This window comes from Globicephala melas, chromosome 14 (assembly GCF_963455315.2).
Source record: "Globicephala melas chromosome 14, mGloMel1.2, whole genome shotgun sequence".
In the NCBI taxonomy this organism is placed as follows: Eukaryota; Metazoa; Chordata; class Mammalia; order Artiodactyla; family Delphinidae; genus Globicephala; species Globicephala melas.
In genome coordinates, this window is record NC_083327.1 from 50,549,555 (window position 1) to 50,571,342 (window position 21,788).

The 21,788-nt window shown below is 37.9% G+C and overlaps 1 protein-coding gene across 1 annotated transcript in view; it reads left to right on the plus strand.

The window, feature by feature from the left end:
• Nucleotides 1-21,788, plus strand: part of CLVS2 (clavesin 2) — a 69,307-nt gene that overhangs the window by 43,265 nt on the left and 4,254 nt on the right. Inside the window, exons 4-5 of the mRNA XM_060283862.2 lie at nt 8,991-9,101; nt 14,910-15,130. Of these exons, the coding sequence (XP_060139845.1) occupies nt 8,991-9,101; nt 14,910-15,130 (332 nt within the window). The remainder of the gene's footprint in view (nt 1-8,990; nt 9,102-14,909; nt 15,131-21,788) is intronic.

Consider the following 21,788-nt stretch of genomic DNA (forward strand, 5'->3'; position numbering starts at 1 on the left):
CCATTCTTTTCAGTTACAGACTCTGTGCAGGGTGCTAGTGGTAGGGAATGGGAGCAGGGCTTTGGAACTAGAACAAACGTGATTTCATTCAGGAATCTTAAGCTTCTGAAGATGGGTACAACATGTAGACAAATAGCTAGTACAACATTCTAAAAGACGGATATGAGGACTTCCCTGGTGGCGCAGTGGTTGGGAGTCTGCCTTCCGATGCAGGGGACACGGGTTCGTGCCCCGGTCCGCGAGGATCCCACATGCCGCGGAGCGGCTGGGCCCGTGAGCCATGGCCGCTGAGACTGCGCGTCCGGAGCCTGTGCTCCACAACGGAAGAGGCCGCAACTGTGAGAGGTCCGCGTACCGCAAATAAATAAGTAAATAAATAAATAAATAAATAAAAGACGGATATGAGATTAAAATACTATTTTACCATCTAGAAAGAATACCCTCAATATACATATTTAGCAAAACATTCTACGGTTAGCACCTCAAAGCAGACCAATCGTGGTTTTTTTTTTTTTCAGATACAAGATGAAATTTTACTCATAATGAAATGAATCGCTATAAACTAGACATTTTAAGAAGCTGACACATACCACAAATATCATAAAATCTATACAAATAACATAATATTCTTAATAACTACTTAACACCATCTTTTGTATCTTTTTTCTCTTCACCTTTTGATTTCATATTTTTTATGCTTTCTTTTCAAAGTTTTTATTTTTTTAACATCTTTATTGGAGTATAATTGCTTTATAACGTTGTGTTAGTTGCTGCTGTATAACAAAGCAAATTGGCTATATGTATACATATATCCCCATATCTCCTCCCTCTTGTGTTTCCCTCCCACCCTCCCTAGCCCACCCCTTTAGGTGGACACAAAGCACCGAGCTGAGCTCCCTGTGCTATGCGGCTGCTTCCCACTAGCTATCAAAGCAGACTGATCTTAAGAAGTTTGGACATATCTGAAGGAAGCTAATGTTGATCCTACCTAAGGAACCAGTAGTACCAACTGCTACAATAATCACCTACTTTCTATACCTACTCATACTTTTAGAGAAAGTGATATCGTGTATGTTGCACACATATGAGCCATTATAAAAAACTATTATCATAATTTCAGACTGTTAGAGTTTCATGTCATCTATATAAAACATAACTGAAAAGAAATGGAGCCATACCCCAAGATGCTTAGAGTATTGCTTTTGTCTCTAGGTGGTAAAGTTATCAGTGACTTTTTAAAAATTATACTTTGGGCTTCCCTGGTGACGCAGTAGTTGAGAGTCCGCCTGCCGATGCAGGGGACTTGGGTTCGTGCCCCAGTCCGGGAAGATCCCACATGCCACGGAGCGGCTAGGTCCGTGAGCCATGGCCACTGAGCCTGCACGTCCAGAGCCTGTGCTCCGCAAGAGGAGAGGCCACAACAATGAGAGGCCCGCGTACCACAAAAAAAATTATATTTTATTTTGTGTTCAAAATTTCTACAACAAGCGTGTTTTATATTTATTCTAAAAGCTTCATAAAAGAACAGTCCAATATTTTTGATCCTAGTATAACTTCAGAGGTAGAGTTGTGGAATTAAAGGTGTAATTTCTAGGTGCTGGTGCTACAATTCATCACTAAATGCATTTTGCCATAGCGCATATAGTAGTTGAAACTAAGTGCTACAAAAAGTGCAAGAAAAGAGGAAAAGAAAAACAAACATTAAAAAAGGCCGAATAGATTTAATTCTGAATGGGTGAGTTACAAATACGATTTTTGCCTATGTTCACATTGAGGACAATTCTTAAACCCAGTTGATAAGTTTAAGAAGAAGTTGAGGAACCGTAGACAGTCTGGTTTAGGAGTCCTAGACAGTCTTACTTGTGAAACAAGACCAGAGCTGTGATGTAATAATAGAAAAGTTCATTTTCCTCACATTTATTACCTCAACCTTTAATTACACCAGAAACTATATTGATTTATGTTCTCAAATCTGACAATTTACTCATAGTAGTGTTAATCTTAATACACAATTTTTATATTTCATCAAAATCAGTTAAAAATTTGAGTTACATGCTAATAGTTCAGATTCTCTAATTTTTTTTTTCTCGAATAGCTAGATATTTAGGGCAAACGTATTTTTTTTTGCTAGAAATATGTGAATAATTCTCTTATGTATATTTGGTAGATATAAATATGTTTACCCCTCTATATGGTGCCCATGATGCCAAAGTCTCTTGTGTTCATAGTGTTTTTATGCCAATGAGGAGAAGATCAAGGCTTTGCTTTGACTGAGCTCATTTTGCAGTTGTTTGCCATGGCCGTCAACTCTTAAGGAAACCCACCTATTACATGCTGGAAGTACTTCCAAATCCATCTTCTCCCAAAGAAGGATATTTATTTGAGTTTGTGGTCAGCAGAAGCTTGGAGACATGCCGAGTTCCACTAGAGCTTTGGCGGGTCAAGTTTCCATTAACTGAAGAATTCAGGCCAGACAATCTGTACCTCAAGCACAAAGTGTTCTGCTCAAGGAAAAACGAATGGAAGTAGGTGAATTGGCAAAAGCTTTTGGAAGGTAGAAATTCTATTAACTCTTTTCAGCCCATTTTGGCTATATTCTCACTAATTGCAAAGCACTTATTTCCTTGTCTCCTGTGAAGAGCAGTGTGGCCAGAGCCAATGATCAACATACTGTATATTCTTAATATTTTGATTATTATTTTCTACTATGTAGTGTTATTTAGGGCCAAACAATTGCCCAATAAACTATATTATAAAATTACCACTGCGGTCATTTCCACGTGTGTAAAGTGGGAGTTAATATGGTAGCTCAGCACCAAGAAGGTGGGCTCAATGAGTGGCACCAAAGGGGAGCCATTAGCAGTCCTGTTAAATATTGTTCCCATGTTGCAGATAAATTGTAGCTCAGAGAATGTAAATAGTTGACTTAAATAATAAATATCAGAATGTATTTCATTTAATAAATATTCATCTAGCTTACACACACATTCACATACACAGGTTTTCAAAATGCTGGGAGTAGAAGGATGAATCAGGCACAGTCTGGATCAGCATTCAGTGCACAAAGCAGAAATCTCTCTGCATAGTTCAAGGAAAAATGGATTTAAATGCAGTGAGTGAGTGCTTAAAACCTCACTGGAAGAGCAAGAGGAATGAAAATTACGGAGGACTGTGACTGCTCTCTTGGTTTTGAGGTCCCAACCCTGCAGATGTGATTCAGAGGTCAAGAAACTGATGTCTTCACCCTCTTACTGCTAATGTCCCAGCAGACTTTTACCTTCCAAAGGTGGTAACTAGAAAGTGGAAGGTGGTGTGCAGATACTACTGTAAACAATTGCTCTTCTAGAGCTTGCTTAGCAGCTGTCATTGCACAGGAAGGTGACTGCTGCCTCCCTTTAGTCCTTTAAATCTTATTCAAGTGCATCTCATTGACAGATCTCACCTAGTCAGAACCCTAGCTAACATAGATTCCTGTTTTAGCCTTCCATCCCCTGCTCTGTTAGGTGGGGCATGAAGTAGGTGGAAATGGATGCCAGGCCCAGCACCAATAGACCATATGGAACACACAACCTCTGCACTCAAAGAGCTCACAATTTAGTAGTGGAGGCAGATAAATAAAGAGACAATTTTAGTATCATGGCAAGTGCAGTGATGGACTTAGGCACTGTGATGGTAGAGATGGGCTTTGATGTGAGAGCAGTGGGATAAGTCAGGAAAAGGATCAAAAGAGCTTCCTGGAAATGGTGTTGCCTGAGCTAATTCTTAAGGGATTAGTAAGAGCAGATGATACAAAAAGAGAGGGATGCATATGGGTAGGAACAGAATCAACAAGTGATAAAACAGCATGTGAACATGAACAGACATGAAGGGGATGGGGGGAAGTGACATGGTACTAAGGAGTGGAATGGAGGTAGTGAGTTTCGGATTTTACTGTGATCACACTAGCATCATATGGAAGGTGAATATGAAAATATGAAGCTACACAGAGGTGGGGGTATAAATACTGCAAGACCTGAGGTGTGATCAGAAATAAAGGGGATCAGACTTCTGGTTTCCAGTTCCTAATATAAACAGCTTGGAAGTCACCACTCTGTCCTAACAAGGAAAAAACTGAACAGACTGAAAAATCAACAACTATTCTTAGATCTATAAAAGTGGTGTGAGGACACAGGGCAATCCCCTACCCCCCAGGATTAGAGAAACAGGTGAATACAGGGAGTCTTGGCTTATTGGGGCAGAAAGTCATGATCAGAAACCTACGTGGGAACCAATCTGGGGAAGGACAGCCTGAATTGTTAATGACGAATTGCTGGAGGCTCATTGTATAAAATGCTGAGAGTTAAAGCTCCAGGGAGAGGAGCAGGTATAGGGGGGCCTTCCACACTTTTGTGAGATTTACCTCCAGGACCTTGACCAAGTTCTCACCGTAAATATTTGAGAAAAATCTCCTTGTGTTTGCATCAGGAGGAGGGGAAAAGGGACCATTTTTACATATGCCAGAGTACTCTGCTCTACTCATCAAGGCTTGCTCTCAGGAGAAACCAGGTAACCAGAACCTAACCTGCTGGGGTATTATTAGAGCTTAACTGACCTGCGGGGGAGGGAAACTCCCAACTTTAGTCTTCCATATGGGAAAAGGCAAATACCCAACTCCAGGTACTTTAGCCATCCTGCTCCACCCAAGCGGGGAGAAAAAAATCAAGAAACACTTGTGAGTTAACAGTCCAGAGGCACATGATCATTAAAAGCCCAAGAGCTAATCCATTGGACCATAGAATGCTTTACCTTCCCCCACCTCTTACCATTTTATTACTGAAGGCCTTTTACAATAGTTCCTTTTACCTGGTACATCATGCCTGGCTATCAAGAAAAAATTATAAGTCATAACTGAAAAAAGGTGGTAAACAAAATTTGAAGAGACAGGGTAAGCATCTGAATGAGACATGGCAGGGATATTGGAATTATTAGACTGGGAATTTTAAACTATGATTAATATGCTAAGGGATTTAATGAATAACTAGACAGCATGCTAAAACAGCTGGACAATGTAAGCAGAGAGGAGGAAATCCTAAAAAAGAACCAAAAAGAAATGCTAGCGATCAAAAACTGTGACAGAAATGAAGAATGCTTTTGATAGGCTTTTCAGTAGACTGGACACAGCTAAGGAAAGAATCTCTGAGCTTGAGGATATATCAATAGAAACCTCAAAAACTGAAATGCAAAGAGAACAAAGGGAAAAAAGAACAGAACAGAATATCCAAGGACTGCAGGGCAACTACAAAAGGTGTACCATGTGTATAATGGTAATACCACAAGGAGAAGAAAAAGAGAAAGGAAATGAGTGATATCACACTGAGAAAAGGAAGGAATCAAGTATTATGTCCTTGCTTTGGACTTTGATACTTTGATACCTTTTTAACACAGAGGTACAGTTAAGTCAGAATTTTAACCTAGGTCTACTTGATTGCAAAGTCAGTGCTTTCCTTTCTCTTTCACACTGCCTTAACTGTGATTTGGTACTGACCAAGTCATTCTGTATTGAAAGATGTGTCCAAGGAATCCATGGCATCATGTGTAAGTTATGTGTTTACATGTGTATATTCTTTGTTCGCAGTAGAAGGCATGACCTCAAGTGGTTCTCAAAGTTTAAAAATCACTGAGCTAAGACTTCTGGCTTAAAAACCTGATAGCTGGTGTTCATTCAGTTTTGTTCTAGAGATCAAATGCTCACTCAAGAGTATATTTTAAAAGTGTACTAAGTAGTTCTGCTTTAGGTAGTGCTGTAGGTTAAAAATTCTTAAAGATCTCCCTGCCATGAAGCACCAGGGTGTTGAATAAATCACAATGAAAATACGTCTAGGTGCTCTACTGAACTCTGTGAACATAAAACAAGTCCCAACAGAGACAAACACATGGAGTCTATTGGAAAGAAACAGAATAAGGGAAGCTTGAGTGGTTCTGGAGGCCAATGTTGACTGTAGGAACCTAGAGTTTGGGAGAGTAATGATTGCTGGGGGTGCACGGTGGGCAGGAGAAGACGTGAGGCCTGCACACACTGAGGGCAAGTTGGGGACTGGATGTGAGAACCTGCATTCCTCCAGGTGCTGCATCCTTAGGGAAAGGTTGTGCTGGGGAAATCCCTGCTGGCCAGGAAACATTTAAGGAACCTCTCTGCCTCTCCCATATCCAGGGATAGAACCTAGTGGGAGCTAATATAGGTCTTGTCGGGACAAAAGCATCCTCAAACTATCTCTTTCAGGATTCCCAAGGATTAATATTAGCCAAATATGATCCACCATAAACAAGATATCATGAACAAGACCAGCAGAGATAACAAATTCAGGCCCTCAAGGACCCAGAAACAAAACACCTCTGTGTAAAATGGTTATGTTATCAAACAATGTTATTAATGATGGAATTAAAATAAGCAAAGACGAAGCAACTAACAAATTAAAGTGTCACGAGAATCTATTTTACACCCACTAGATTGGCAGAAGTTAGAAAGATGGGTAATACCAAGTGTAGTATGTGGAGCAGCCAGAACTTTCCTGCATTACTGGGGGAAAGAAGAGTATAAATTGGTGCAGTTTGCTCCTAACAATTTTGTAAAGTTGAACTGTATACACTCTATGACTCAACGTTAACACTTTTAGATAAATACCCTGCACATACACCTGAACGTGCACAAGAGACACTTCTGAGAATGAAGTCTGCAGAGCAGCTGTGTTGGTGATAGCAAAACAAACCGAAAATTTGGAAAACAATGTGCAGGGACAGGAGAAAATAAACTGTGGTGTTCCATACAATGGTATGCTATACAACAGTGACAATGAACTATAGCTATGCACAACGTGTTTAAATTTCAGATACAACGAACCGCAAAAACACTGTTACCCGACCACATTGACTATGACATTTTTATAAAGCTTAAGTACTTAAAAAACTTAACAGTATGTTTTAAGGGATATATATATATATATATAAAATATATAAAATATGCAAAATAAAAATATAATATTTATAACATTTATAAAATAAAATATTGATATAAGCAAGAGAAATCCTTATATTTGAAATACAATGTGAAATTTTAAAATGTGGGGGAAATGAAAGAATATATAAATACAGTGATCTTCAAGGTTACCAATTATATTCTATTTCTTAAGCTGAGTGGAGGGCACATATTAGTATTCTCTTTATTGTATATACATTATTTATCTTCATTTTATGTATAAAAATGTCATAATTTTAAAAGACACTATGAATCATATATACATATATGATTCATATATCCCCTCTTTTCTGGATTTCCTTCCCATGTAGGTTACCACAGAGCACTGAGTAGAGTTCCCTGTGCTATACAGTAGGTTCTCATTAGTTATCTATTTTATACGTAGTATCAATAGTGTATGTATGTCAACCTCAGTGTCCCAATTCATCCCCCCCCATTTCCCCCTTGGTATCCATATGTTTGTTCTCTATGCCTGTGTACGGTAGAAACTAACACAACATTGTAAAGCAACTATACTCCAATAAAAATTTTTTAAAAAGTAACCTGCTATGTGGAAGTCAGATGTATTTTTTCATATGAAAATAAAAGCATATTTAGCTGAAAAAATAAAAAAATTAAAAGACACTATGTCTGCATTTCTACCTGATTCATTTCTGTTTTGTAATACTCTTGATGAATGAAAGCTACAAATTTATAAAAGAAGTAAGACATTGACATAAAATAAGACACAGCTTACGAATGTATTTATTATTTGAAGTACTGTGGTTTTTTCGTAGTGTGTTATTCTCAAAGATAGAAATTTTGTTGCAGAAAAAATGTTTGTTGACTCTAAAAATCAATATATAAAATCATTAATGAATTTCTAATGCTCATAAGTGTCCCCTAAAAACAAAATAATTTAATGATGTTACACCATGCATGTTTTTAAATCTTTTGAATCTTGTTCAAGAGAAAATTTAAATTAAGAAAATAGATCTACAATTATTTCAGTTTCTTCTCTTTTGTTCCTGTTTATGTTCTCAGTAGAATCTAGATGTATGCCAATTATTATGATGCCACTCAAGAGACACTTCCAGTGGTACAGTTTTTTAAAGGAGACTTTTGTAGTCAGTTCAGCGTGGAATGTTGAACCAGTAGCAAAATCTATGTCCATTTACGTAGAATCCGTAGCACTGTCAAATGGTGTAACTTATTTGGCTTAAGGATTCTCTTCAGATTTGGAGGTGGACTTGAGATGCACCTATTTAGTCACAGAAAGGAGGAAAACACCTCTACATCACTTCAGATGCAAACCTTACATGGTTGAGTTCTTGCTGAAGGAGAGGCTGGCTTTGTGATAGCCCCGTTTTCCTCCTGTTGGGTGAGCTCAGAGGGTTTAACTTTCATTTAACTTGGCAAAATGCATGTGCAAATTTCTTACACTACAATTCCAGGTTTTTATTTTGCTTAAGCGTGTTTCCTTTTTTTGTAGTTGGAATAAGGAAAGGAGAGTGTTTATAGTAAAGTTGGTAATAAAATAAAGAGAATAAAGTGAGTTTTGATATCTGACTGTCCTCACATTATAGATAACTACATTGAAATTTAATAAAACATTTTAATTTAAATACATTTTAATAGACACTTATCTAACATAGATTCATTATTTGACAAATTTCTAAAGTCTTTTACTTATATTTCTTGGTCTATAATGACTGTTAGCAGTTTGCAGGCTTAAAACGTGGCACTCCTAAAAATGCTGAAATTCCTATCAACAACCTATTCTTGAGAAAGATGTGCTTTATTCCATATTGCTTCAGTTTCTGTATGAAAGTTACAATGATTAATTGCAGTAAGGTTCTTCCTTCTTTCTTCTCCTTAGCTATACACATAATCATTTAAGTGTACGGAATAACAAATTTGTATACCATATGGCCTTCCCTAAACCTTCTCAGTGTTTTAAAGCGTGTTTTGATTTTTTTTCCCCGCCATGTTACTCTAGGATAGTTTCCCAGCACGATTTGGAGGAATTCATTTTGTCAACCAACCATGGTATATCCATGCCCTGTATACCGTGATCCGGCCTTTCCTGAAGGAGAAGACTCGGAAAAGGGTATTTGTTTGCTTCTTTGTTTTTTTATTTCCTTACTGCTCCCCCGTTCAATAAATTATGATGCATACTGTATGTATAACATGTGCTGTGGTAAAATGTGTTTCTGTATTGAATATAACTCTAAAAGATAACATAAAAGATATTTTACAAAATGTAAAAACTTGTGATTAATTCTGAACAGTGTATCTGTGAAAGAAATACTTAAAAACTAGCTCTCTTGCTTTTCCACAAATGGGGAACATTTTAGCACATTCATTATACATTAAAGCCTCAGTTTAAAAGTAAAAAAAATTATACCGTGTTACTATATTGTTATTGGTACACTTAATTTCAAGTAATATGCAGGGAAAAGTTATAATTTTTTATGTTATAAATAGGCGTTAGTTATTTCACAATATGTATTACATTGAATATAGTGAATTTTGTGATCTCTAATATAATTTTGTAGTGATTGTCTTGATCAATCACACATTTCAGAAAGAATACTAATGTGTAGAAATTTTAATATCTCTTTAAATTACAAGTTACTTGAATTCCAAGATTCAGTTTTATCCAACAATGAGGATATTCAAAGTAGGTTCCAAAATAATCATTTTTCTGAGAATAAGAATATTTATATAAATTATTTAATGCAGTGCATGGCACATTGTAAATACCGAACACATTTATCACTATTGATAATATTTTAAAATGCATTTTAATGTACATTATTTCATTTTATCCTCCAAACATCTCTGAAAAGTAAGCTTAGTAAGCATCATCTCCTATTGAAAAGCTGAGGAAAGTAAGTCTTAGGATGGATAAATAACTTGCTTATTCATTTACACAGCTGTAAAGTTGTAGAGTTAACATTTGAATACAAATAGCTCTGCATTTAGGGATATTTTTACCACTGTGCTGTGACCAATTTTCAAATGATTAGTTCCACAGGAAAATATAGTTACTTCTAAATCCATAGGGAAGATAATTTTCCAGGTTTCTCATGAATGAGAAGGCACTTCAGGTATCTCAGTGCCATAAAAGCCTTACTGTGAGTGTGAAAGTGAAATCATTGTTAGTATGTCTCGGTGTCAAACATTTGTGAACAGAGAGTTTTCTGTTTATGAATTTGTTGAATATGTTTTAGTAATTTAGGAGGAAGAATTCTGTAAACAATTATAATTTATATTAGGAATTATTTCTACCACCAAGATTCATATTAATTTACATTTTATAATTTGGAAAAATGTATTGATGTGCCTCAGAAAAAACACTTTCAGCATTGTTTTATGAAGGGATGATCAGGTGATCCAAAATACCTGCTGGGGCTTTTAGCACAAATTGTACTAATGAATGCTTTTGTAGTGTTCACGCTATGCCGTGTGCTATTCTAAGTACTCTTGGTATGTTAACTCATTTAGTCCCTCCAACAAAGCTTTAGGGTAAGCATTGTTATTTTCCTCCTTTTATAGATGGGAAAATGAGGCATAGAAAGTGAAACCATTTGCTCTAAATCACAACTAGGAGGTAGTAGAGCTGAAAATGTGGATGTATTGGGAAGACTGTTCCAGGTAGAAGGACTAGCAAAGGCAATGGTCCTTAGGTAGAAACAGGCCTGGAATATTTGACAAACAGCAAGGAGGCCAGAAAAGCTGGAGACGAATAAGCTACTGGGGAGGATATTAGGGGACTGGATGGGCAGGAACATAGTGTGCCCACTCATAGAGGGTCTTGTACACTGTCGTAAAGATCTGGGCTTTCAGTCAGAGTGAAATGAGGAGCACTTGAAAGACTTTGAGTGCAGGAGTGACTTGTTGTGACATGATTTTGACATGATTTTGCTCTGTTGAAAAGACTGAAGAGTTTCAAGTCTACAAAACAAGGAAAGTTCTAGGTTTGGGGGTTATTTGATGGAATTTGATGATTTTGACAATGCCTACAAGAATGCATTGCTAGCACTATTCCAGATGGAATTGAGGTATTTGAATTTTACCATTTTAATTAAAACTATATGACTTGGAAATTTTTGTATGAGAAAATAATTATAGATTGAAACACCTTTAATTTTTAAGTATATAATCAATGCACAATGCAACGTTATTATATTTCCTTACTGGAATCCCAAGTGATTCAGCATTACAGTATTACTCAAACAACTTATAACACAGATGCTGTAAATCTATGTTCTGAAAAACTGGTAAAAGGAAACCTAGGAAAGAGTCGTGAATCCTCTTTCACAGTAGACATTTAGCTCTTCATTTTCTTAAATTAAATCAGACTTTGAGTTTCCAACATACTGGGCTGATGGGAATGTCAACCTTAGGGGTTGACAGGGGTCCCTTCTTCTCAAAATTTCACCAGTGTCTAGAATCTTTCATGTAGAGCCTAACTTCCCATCCATCATGGCCACTTTTGACATGCTCACTGTTCAAGCTAGTATTAGTTCCTTGAATTAAGGTCTCCTTCTGCTCCAGCAGAAGGAGATGCTTCAGCATCTTTACTGAAGCCAGAACCCAATGGCGAGGTTTCAGTCCACTACCCTAGTGCACTCTTCAGCTGGTCCACAGATGTGGTCCTGCCACACCCCAAGAGCTGACAGGAAACAGGTTTTCCTGCTAGTTGTCACAAATTTCCACTTCTTCCTCAATCGTGGGCTTGCTATTCTATTCCTTGCTAATTCTTAAAAATATTCTACCCTCTTTCTACCATAATTATGGTCAGCTACCATAATCTCTTCAATGGCACGGTTTAGGAAAATAAAATTTTTTTAAATTTAAAAGTTCAGCCTAAGTATAATTGTAAGGTAATCTGAGGCAAAGGAGACCCAAAGAACCAGACTTCTTGCATGAAATGGAGGAAGAAAAAATATACACGGGGGAGAATATAGTAAAACTTCAATAAATGATGAGACAAATGTGTGCATGGCATATTCCAGCAGGGTGTGAGTAGTAGGAGATGTGCTCACAGAAAGAGTTCATAGAGGATCTTATAGGACTTACTCTAAGAGAAAGAAGAAGGCAATGGGGGATTATGAGCAGAATAATGTGACCTGATGGATGTTTTAACATGGTCATTCGGTCTGCTGTGTTGAGAATAGAGTGTTGGTGGCAAGAGTGGAAGTCAGGAGGGCAGTTAGGAGGCAGTAACACAGTGTGAAGGATGATGGGAGTTGTGTTAGGGTTGTAAGGGTGGAGTTGTTCAGATGTTTGAATTCAGGATAGATTTTGGAGGTAGTACCAAAAGAATTTACTGACAACTTAGATTATGAGAGAAGTAAAAGATGAGTCAAATGTTTTGGCCTGAGAAACTAGAAGCATATTTGTACGATTAACTGACATTGAAAATAGGGAGGAGTTGATTTGGGGGAGAGAATTATAAGTTCAATCTTGGATATGTTAAGCTCCAGGTGCCCATTTACCATTTAAGTGGAGGTGTGACATAGGGAGTAGAAATACCAATATGGAGTTCAAAAGAGAGGTCTGGCTTCAAAATATAAATTTTCAGTGTATGGACAATACTTAAAGGCACTAGACTGAATGACATCACCAAGGAGTGAGTATAGTTAGAGAAGAGAATAAATCCGAGAACTGAAGCCTGGAGCTCTCTGATGTTAAGATGCTGGGGAGGTGAGGAATAACTAGCAAAAGAGTCTGAAAAAAGCATCTATCAAATAGAAGGAAACCAAGAGATCCTGGGAGAAAGTGTTTCAATGAGGAGAGTCATCTACTATATCCAGTGCTGCTGAGAGTTTAAGGAAAATAAGGACAGAGAATTATTGGACACTGAATTTAGCAGTGAGAAGGATCTTGACAAGAGCTATTTTCATGCAATGGTGGGAGGCAAAGCCTATTTGGATTCGATTCAGGAAAAATGGGACAAAAGTACTTGGACAATGAATATAGATGACTCCTTTGATGAGTTTTGCAATGAAAGGAAGGAGAAAAATAGGATAATAACTGGAGGTAAGGTCAAGAGAGGTTTTATGCATCTGTATGGTGGGGGAGGGAAGAGTAGAGTTGGCATGTTTGTTCTTTGATGGGAAAGATACAGAAGAGGAGGAAATCTGATGATGTGAGAGAGACAAGAGAGAATTGTTTGGGAAATATAACTGAGTGGAAGAGAGAATGAATTCTAGTGCACAGGTGGAGGGGTTGGCCTTTGTAGAGTTTATTCTTCCATTGTGCTGGGAGCAAAGGCAAAGCATATGGACACAGATGCTAGTGGGTGGGTCTCATCTGGTTGCCCTATTTTTTCAGGGAAAGAGGAAACAAGGCCAAAGCTGAAAGTGATGTTGAGGGAGGAGGGAACAGAGTGTTAGTGAAAAGAGAAGTAGTGTGAATTACATTTACTTTTCTAAGGATTTATTACCTAACTCTTGCATGACTTGAAAGATAAGGTTTCTGACATTAAGTAGTACATCTGATGAAATAAAGGTTGTATACCTAATAAAGTAGGGATTTCAGGGGCTAGAACTTAATTTTCCCAGGAAAATTATAAGAGCGAGAGCGAGAGCGAGAGAGAGAGAGAGAGAGAGAGGGAGAGAGTGTGTGTGTTTTCCTGTTGTGCTCTGTAAGTAGGAAGGGGAAGGTGTAAAGTGCAATTAACCTGATTTAACTTGGGGAAGACAGTATCTTCCACCTCTGTAAGCCCCACATTATGTATTCCACCAGCCACTTGCTGTGATCATTTTGACCAGTGACCCAATCTCAGATGCTTTTATACTCTTCCACAATTTGTTGAAATTATTTGTTGACTGGTGACTCCCACTCCTCTCATTTTATTTGATATAGACTAGTCTTTGTTTTCCAGTATATTTACTTCCATGGATTCTAAAAGTATGGAAAGCAAGATGAACCTCTGTTCATCTTGAACCTGAAGTGTGAGATTTCTAAGCCACTTATAAATTATAATCTTTAAATAAATATAAAAGTTTATATGAGGTGACAAGAGTACTTTATCAGAGAAGACTGATCTGAAGTCTTGAGATTGAAATGAAAGAAGAGGAAAGAGGTAGCAATTTATGGAGAAACAAATCTTGAGTATGTAGCTTAAATAATTCTCCAGTTTAACCAAAAGCTGTATGTAGAGAGTGATAAGAATAATTAACAGATGCACACAGCTTTACAGTTTCAACTCATTCCATTTCTGATTTGAATGATAACCATGGAAATCTCTAGCAGAGAAGATGCTGGCAACATCATAGAACATTGGTCCTTTGGGATGTGAAACTTCAGTCAACCTTTCATTGTGATGATGCTAATCTACTTTTATTTACATCACATACTTTGTATTATAAAGCAGTAATTTAGTAGTTACAGTATTCTTATTTTTACCGAAAATAAAGAGAAAGCCATACTGGTGACAGCTTTTGGGTTTAATAACGTGAATGGGCTCAGCAGTTGTTGAGTCCTTATGAGAAGAGTCTTTTAACAGCATTCATTATGCACATCATCAGCTTTGTACAGCTAACACCAGGATAATGTGCAGATCAACGTGCACATTAGATTCTGCTCATGTTCCCAGCTATGAAGCAGGAAACGAAATTTCTTGTTCCAGTTCTTTAAACCAATAATGATCTGGTCTTCTAGAAGCTACCTAAAATCCCTGAGCCTCAGGATTTTTATATGAAGTATTAGGATTACAGAACCAGCCTTCCTGTTTCACAGAGTAGATGAAGGGCTTAAATATTTTAACAGACATGGAAAACTCTTGCTTTGACTTTCCTATCCTCAATCCTCCATCCCCCCCACCCCCCGCCCAGTTCCCAAAATCTGGGTGATATTTATTCTCCTCTGTGTGTTTTCTCCCACCCTCTTCTTGCATTTGTAGATATTTTTGCACGGTAACAACCTGAACAGTCTGCACCAACTAATTCATCCTGAGATTTTGCCCTCTGAGTTTGGAGGAATGCTCCCCCCTTATGATATGGGAACCTGGGCAAGAACACTGCTAGACCACGAGTATGATGACGACAGTGAATACAATGTGGACTCCTACAGCATGCCTGTGAAGGAGGTAGAGAAGGAACTCTCCCCCAAGTCCATGAAGAGGTATGCTGGAGGTTGCTGGGAAGCGGGCTGGGCCAGGGTGGGGACACCTGATACAACTCCAGATTTTATATTTTTCTGAAGTAGCTATTTGATGACATTTTAAAGACTTTCATGCTCCTATGATTGGATGTCTAAGGAGTTTCAAGTCAAAGATAAATTCATTCAAGGTAACCTCAACTCAATGTTGCTCCAAATTCACAATCCAGCTGGCCCCTTAGAAGTCAGCCAATCCAGTGGCTTTTCAAACTGTTCTTTAAGGTTCTGGTTGAGTGCCTCAGGGCAAGCAGGTAGCGGGTGGGGACAGTGCCCATCTCCACTGCGGTGAGACTGACTATCTAAACAAATTTTTGGACTCCTGTGTAAGATTTCATTTGAAGGAAGGGATCCATAGAGTGAACAGACACACACTTCAAACACTAACATTCAAAGCTTACGTTCTTTTTTCAGCATCTCTGCCAAGTTTCTGTTTAAAAGTTTCTGTCTAGCCATTCCTGGGGCAAAACACTGTCTTTCCCTACAGCTTTAATCTTTACAGAATTCACTGTTGAGTCAGAATCTGATTTCCTGCTTTGACTCTCATAGTGTTATTAGGCCTGTTTTCTTTCAGTCAATGGGTATTTATTCAACACATGCTCTGTAATAAAAACTTTCCTAGGCGTTTTGTATCTAATATGGGTAAAACATATGTCCAGCCATGATCTACTGGTGATCGAGGGCAAGGGGGTTGCCAGACACACACAAATGCGTAACTGCCTCTGAGTTTGCATTCTGTAGCAATTAGATGAAGACATCTAATTCTTATGCTACCCCAGGCCACACCAGCCCAGCGTTCATTTGGATCACAAATATTATTTCTTGGTTCATTTCCTATCCTGGAAATATAGGAACCACAGCTCCTACAAGTCTCTCTTCACGTAATTCAGGGAGGACACAAGGGCATCTCCCATGTCATTGCAAACACTATCTTGCATCCTTCTCTGAGGAAAGCCTTAGGGTCATTCGGTCACCACTGACTCATGCAGTGGCATCTTTGAGACTGGCCTCTTTTATTTGCTGCTGCAGCTGCTGCTGTTCTTGGGGGGCAGGGTGTGATGCCTTTCTCTCCCCAGGCTGCTCCACAACTCCTTGGAGAGAACGGAAAGGCCAGGAACATCTTCAACTTTAATTTCTCCACTAATTGACAAGCTTATCTTTAAATCAAGTTTGGGCTTTTCAACTCCCTCCTCTTAAAACAAGGCTTCCTAATTTGAGTTATATGCTCTTCTCACCAAAGGGGTTCATTGATGGACTCTCAAAGTGGTCTGTAAAGTGATAAAAGTTGTATTCAAAACTGTGTGTGTATATGTTTGAATGTATGTATGTATATATAGATATATAAATGTATATATAGTGCTTTTTTTTTCTGGAGAGAAGGTATATTTCATCAAATTCTCAAAGTTGTCTAAGACAAAAATGGTTAAAAGCCATTACCTAAGAATAGGTTCCTTCTGATAAAAATTAAAATTCTAACAGTGATAATTGTTACAATCTACCATTTTTAATAAACTTCTCATGAGTTAGGCCCTTACTAGGTACTTTTTTGGTAACATTCACTTATTTAATTCTCACAGCAACCTTGTTAAACAGATATTCGTATCCCCAAAGTCACATAGTCTATATGTGATGGAACAAGGTTCCAATCCATGAGGTACAGAGTCTTTCATGTTGTTGATATACATCTTGTCTACTCTTCTGTGACAGCATGACACAGAGTGCCCTCACTGTAGAACTGAGCTTCAGGAGGATTTGGAGACAGCTCTCATAGGTGTCCCTTAGTCTTTTCCTTTGCCAGCTAGCAATGCTCATTTCCTTTAGCCCCTCCTTCTGTGACTTGTTAACTAATGTGGTCCCCTCCTCTGAGCACACCTCTCTGCATATCCTCTACAGCCTTAGCTGCATCCCCATCACCTACACTTCCTCCAAAACTTCCTACCTGCTCTCTTTGCCTCCACCTTTACCCTGCTCCCCTACCTTCCATTTATTATATTATCCATGTGGCAGTCAAAATAATATTTTAAAAATGTAAATCAGATCATTTCACTTCTCTGCTTTGAATTTCTAAGTGACTGCTGATTATACAATGAATACAATCAACTCCATATCGAGACTTACAATATGCTGCATGATCTGATCCTGCCTACCTCTCTCCTCTAAGTTTATTTACCTTTTCTCTCCTCCCCTACCTTTCAGACACAACATCCTTCTTTATTCTCCTTCAGCCTCCCCAGTTTGTTCCTATCCAAAGGTCTTTATTCTTGTCACCTCTGGCTGGAATATTCTTTTCCTCTGTCTTCCAATGGCTGGCCCCAATCAAAGGTCATCTCCTCAAGAGGGTCTTTTGGTCTTTCTCAGTCACCAGGTCTTAATCAGCTCTACTTCCTACTCATTCTAGACACTTCCTATCAATCACCTTCTTTATTTTCTTCATAGTTCATTATTAGTCAGTGAAATGATTGATTTTATTTAGTTATTTATCCCCCTGTCCTGCAATGTAAGCTTCAGGGAGACTTTAGTGGCTTTGTCTATCCTGTTCTCTTCTGAATCCTCAGTGCCTGGAGTGGAGCCTGGCACACAAACCATGCTCACTAGGCACCAGTTAAATGAATGAAGGAGTCCTCTGCTGTCTGTCAGTGGCCCCTTTTAGGTGCAGTGTTTAGAATTGTAGAGGTGACATCTGACGTTATCATTACTTGCATAGAGGTTCCAGAATTCTGGCTTTGCAGTGAGGACCTCATTGGCTTCCTTTAGTTGCTGTTGCTGTCACTGTTGCTGCCGTTCAAGCAGCCAAGGCACATTGCTGACTCATATTGAACCCCTTAAAACTGGTCTCTTTACTTATAGATCCTTATCCTCATAATTCTTTATTTCTGTGTTTAGCTTTTTCCTCCAAGCACATTATTTTAATTGACATCATCTTGTTAGATTTGGTTCAGGCGATCCACATTTTGAAGTCTTTTTGGATCCTGATTTTCTTCTCCAATTAATTAGGACATTTTGTCCCCTGAAGACTTGGCTTACAGCACGATGACCTCCCCAACCCTGAGTTTCTTGCTTCTGACATGGGCTGATTGGAATTCCAGACATCCTTTGTCTGGTGTAGCTTTTGTATCATATGAAGCTTATATGGTTCTCTTTGAAAACTCCTGAAGAATGAGATCAAGAAAGTTGTTTCACTTTATTTTTATCTTCTCTCTGGCAGGGGATGGTAGTTCCCCATCAAGGACGGGAGAAAATTGTTTCTAGGTTCCACCCTTCCTCCATCTCCTTTTCCAGTTTTATATCATTCTTAGATTGAGAGGGGAAAAATCATTCCTTCACCAAAGAGTTGTAGATAACTGTTCCTTTGGGTGAATTTAGCTACGTGTATAGCTAGAAGATTATGTTCCTCCGTGTAAATTTGTGGAGAGATAGTATAATCATGTGAAAGAATACAAACTTCACTAGAGAATGGGTTCCTTGAACTCGGGGAATGTCTTTTACCTTATGCCTCTAGGACCCAGGATAGTGTCTGGCACACAACAGTTGCAGTGAGCATCAACACTAATGTTGTTAATGGTAATATGCACTTCCATTTTATTAAATAATATTCAACACCTATTGTTACTACGTGCCAAACCCTACCTAATGCTTTGTATACATCAACTCCTTTGCTTTTCTAAACAACTAATAAGGTAATACTATACCCATCTTATTGATGAGGAGACCCAGATACAGAGAAGGTAAGTAACTTCTGCATTTCACATAGCTCCAAAGCTACAATACTAATGCTGGAACACAGGTAATAGTGTTCTCTAAGTTATTTCCTTAACCACTACCATATGCTATCTGCCGGAATTAATGCCGGGGGTTATGCATGCATTATTGCACTTGATCCTCAATACATCTGTATGATGTAGGTATTATTTTCTCCATTTTACAGATAAGGGAACAAAATCTTAGGAAGTTTAAATAGCCTTCCCTTGGTCACAGAACTAATAAATAGCAGAAGGTGGAATTGGAATCCATTTCTGTCTAAAATCTAGTCTCTTAAACACTAAGGTATAGCACAATATTGTAGATACATAATAAATGAATAAATGATACCTGGATAATTAAAGTTAAACTATAGGTTTTCATGAGGAAAAAAAGTTATTCATTGAAAGACAGTAGAGGCTGGAGACTGCTAAGATGTACTGTGAGTTAATGTTAGGTAACTTCCTCTATTGCAGTTGAAACAGACCAATTTATTAACAGTTATGATCCTGCACAAATAACCCTGTTTTTTTGTATAAGAGAGCACAAAAGAAAATCTAGACTAAAACAACAGTACACTTGGGGCAATTAAATATCAAAAAAATCTTAATCAGAAATTGTTTCTGCCTGGCTTGTTTTATTGAGGAATCATTCTGCGTATTGAGCCAGCAGCATTCATCATCCAACAATTCTGACATCTGTAGTGCATGATAAAAGCAAACTAGGACATATACACACTACCAAACATAAAATAGATAGCTAGTGGGCAGCAGCCACATAGCACAGGGAGATCAGCTCGGTGCTTTGTGACCACCTAGAGGGGTAGGATAGGGAGGATGGGAGGGAGACGCAAGAGGGAGGGGATATGGGGGTATATGTATGCATATAGCTGATTCACTTTGTTTTAAAGCAGAAACTAACACACCATTGTAAAGCAATTATACTCCAATAAAGACGTTTTTAAAAAAAGCAAACTAGGAACTTAATCCCAGGCTGGATAGTGCACTGTAATTTAAACTATTTTATTAAAATTGCCATATCCTCTAATATTTTTTTATTTAAAAAATTTTTTTAACATCTTTATTGGAGTATAATTGCTTTACAATGGTGTGTTAGTTTCTGCTTTATAACAAAGTGAATCAGTTATGCATATACATATGTCCCCATATCTCTTCCCTCTTGCGTCTCCCTCCCTCCCACCCTCCCCATCCCACCCCTCTAGTGTGGTCACAAAGCACCAAGCTGATCTCCCTGTGCTATGCGGCTGCTGCCCACTAGCTATCTATTTTACATTTGATAGTAAAAGTAGTCAAGGAACGTAAGGTTTTAAAAGATGTGTGTGCATGTGTATGTGTATTTGTATGATGTGTGTTTTAATAGAACATTATGGCAAATGATTATATTGTAGACTCTGTGCTGTCTGAAGAGCTTTGGTGTGTACTTGAATATATTATTAGGATATGCCTCAACATTTATGTATTTAACTTTGTGAGAATTTTAAAATAAATGTTTTTGTTAAGAATTTCTTTCTCCACAGGATAAATTGCTTTATCTTCATCACTCTTCGCTTTGAATGCTTGATAGCCATCTTCTATCAGTATGGAAACTATTTATTGGATAAAAGTTAATCGAAATCCTACTGTGTAACAGACTCTGTGACATGCATTGTGTTCACAGCAAGGAGAGAAACTGATAAAGTCCCTGCTCATGGAATTTATAGTCTAGTGGGTACTCGTTGTCAAGTAACCCTCTAGTGCAGGACATTAAATGAACCCCTGTATATTTTAGCATGGATTCATCTTGGGAAACCAATTATTTCAGTTGAGTCTAAGAAAAACAATGTTACAAGTCTAATTATTAAGTGCTTTGTGCAATTGTCAATTGTGTTAAAATGTATTTTATTCATGTACTTTTTTCTAAGATAAATTATCATTTCTCCTTCTCCTTCCCTCTCTCTCTGTCTCTTTCTCTCTCCTGCACACCCACAGACACACACACACACACACACACCCCACATTCAACTGCAGCCAGTCTCCATTCTGACATATGCATCTAATACCTATTATTGAGGTAAAATAGTGAAAGTGACTTAGGAAATAAACCTCCTTATTTTAAAGTTCTCACCTTCCTTTTCATTCTCTCTTTAGAAATGAATTTAAGTTTATTTAAATGAAGGAGTCAATTTATCAGTTAATTCTGTAATTATTTTTGCTTTGATAATTAGTTCCATTGCTGTTCTTCTTCATTAGCATGTGTGGTTGTATTTTAGCTTATAGTCTTTCTTTTTGAAAATTAATGAGGTCTGTGAAGAGGCATATTGCCACAGCAATAGCCAAATGGTTGGAATGCAGCAGCAGGGGAAAAATTCATTATGGAGGAGAATTTAAAAGGGCAGCTGCTTCTTTAATGCCATAGCCATTAAGATGACAGCTTCCTGCCACCACAGTAGAACTTTTCATTGACTTTCCTCCTTCCCAGTTTTATGTTGTTTCCTAGTGAGGAACTGAGATATAATTCCCGCCTGCTATCAAAGGCATGTGCAAGGGGTTTTCACATTATTTGCTTTCCTAATCATAAAGTGCTCCTGACTAAACAAGAGGGATTTCTACTTTTCTTAAAGTTTTCAAGAGTAAGATTGATTTTATTCAGATGCCCTAGTGGAAAATTGAACAAAACTCATATTGAAATATTGATTTTTTCCCTAAAGTTCTCATTAAATATAAAAAAAGATGGTTAAAAATGCACATTCCTGTTGAAGTCGTTTCATAGAGCCCTTTCAGACAGGAATCAAGGCTCCTTTTATTTCTACTTCTTTTCTTATAACAATAAGTTCACTGTAATAATTCCCCCATTTGGTGATCTCTTGGAATGCATCAGTCCTGTACTA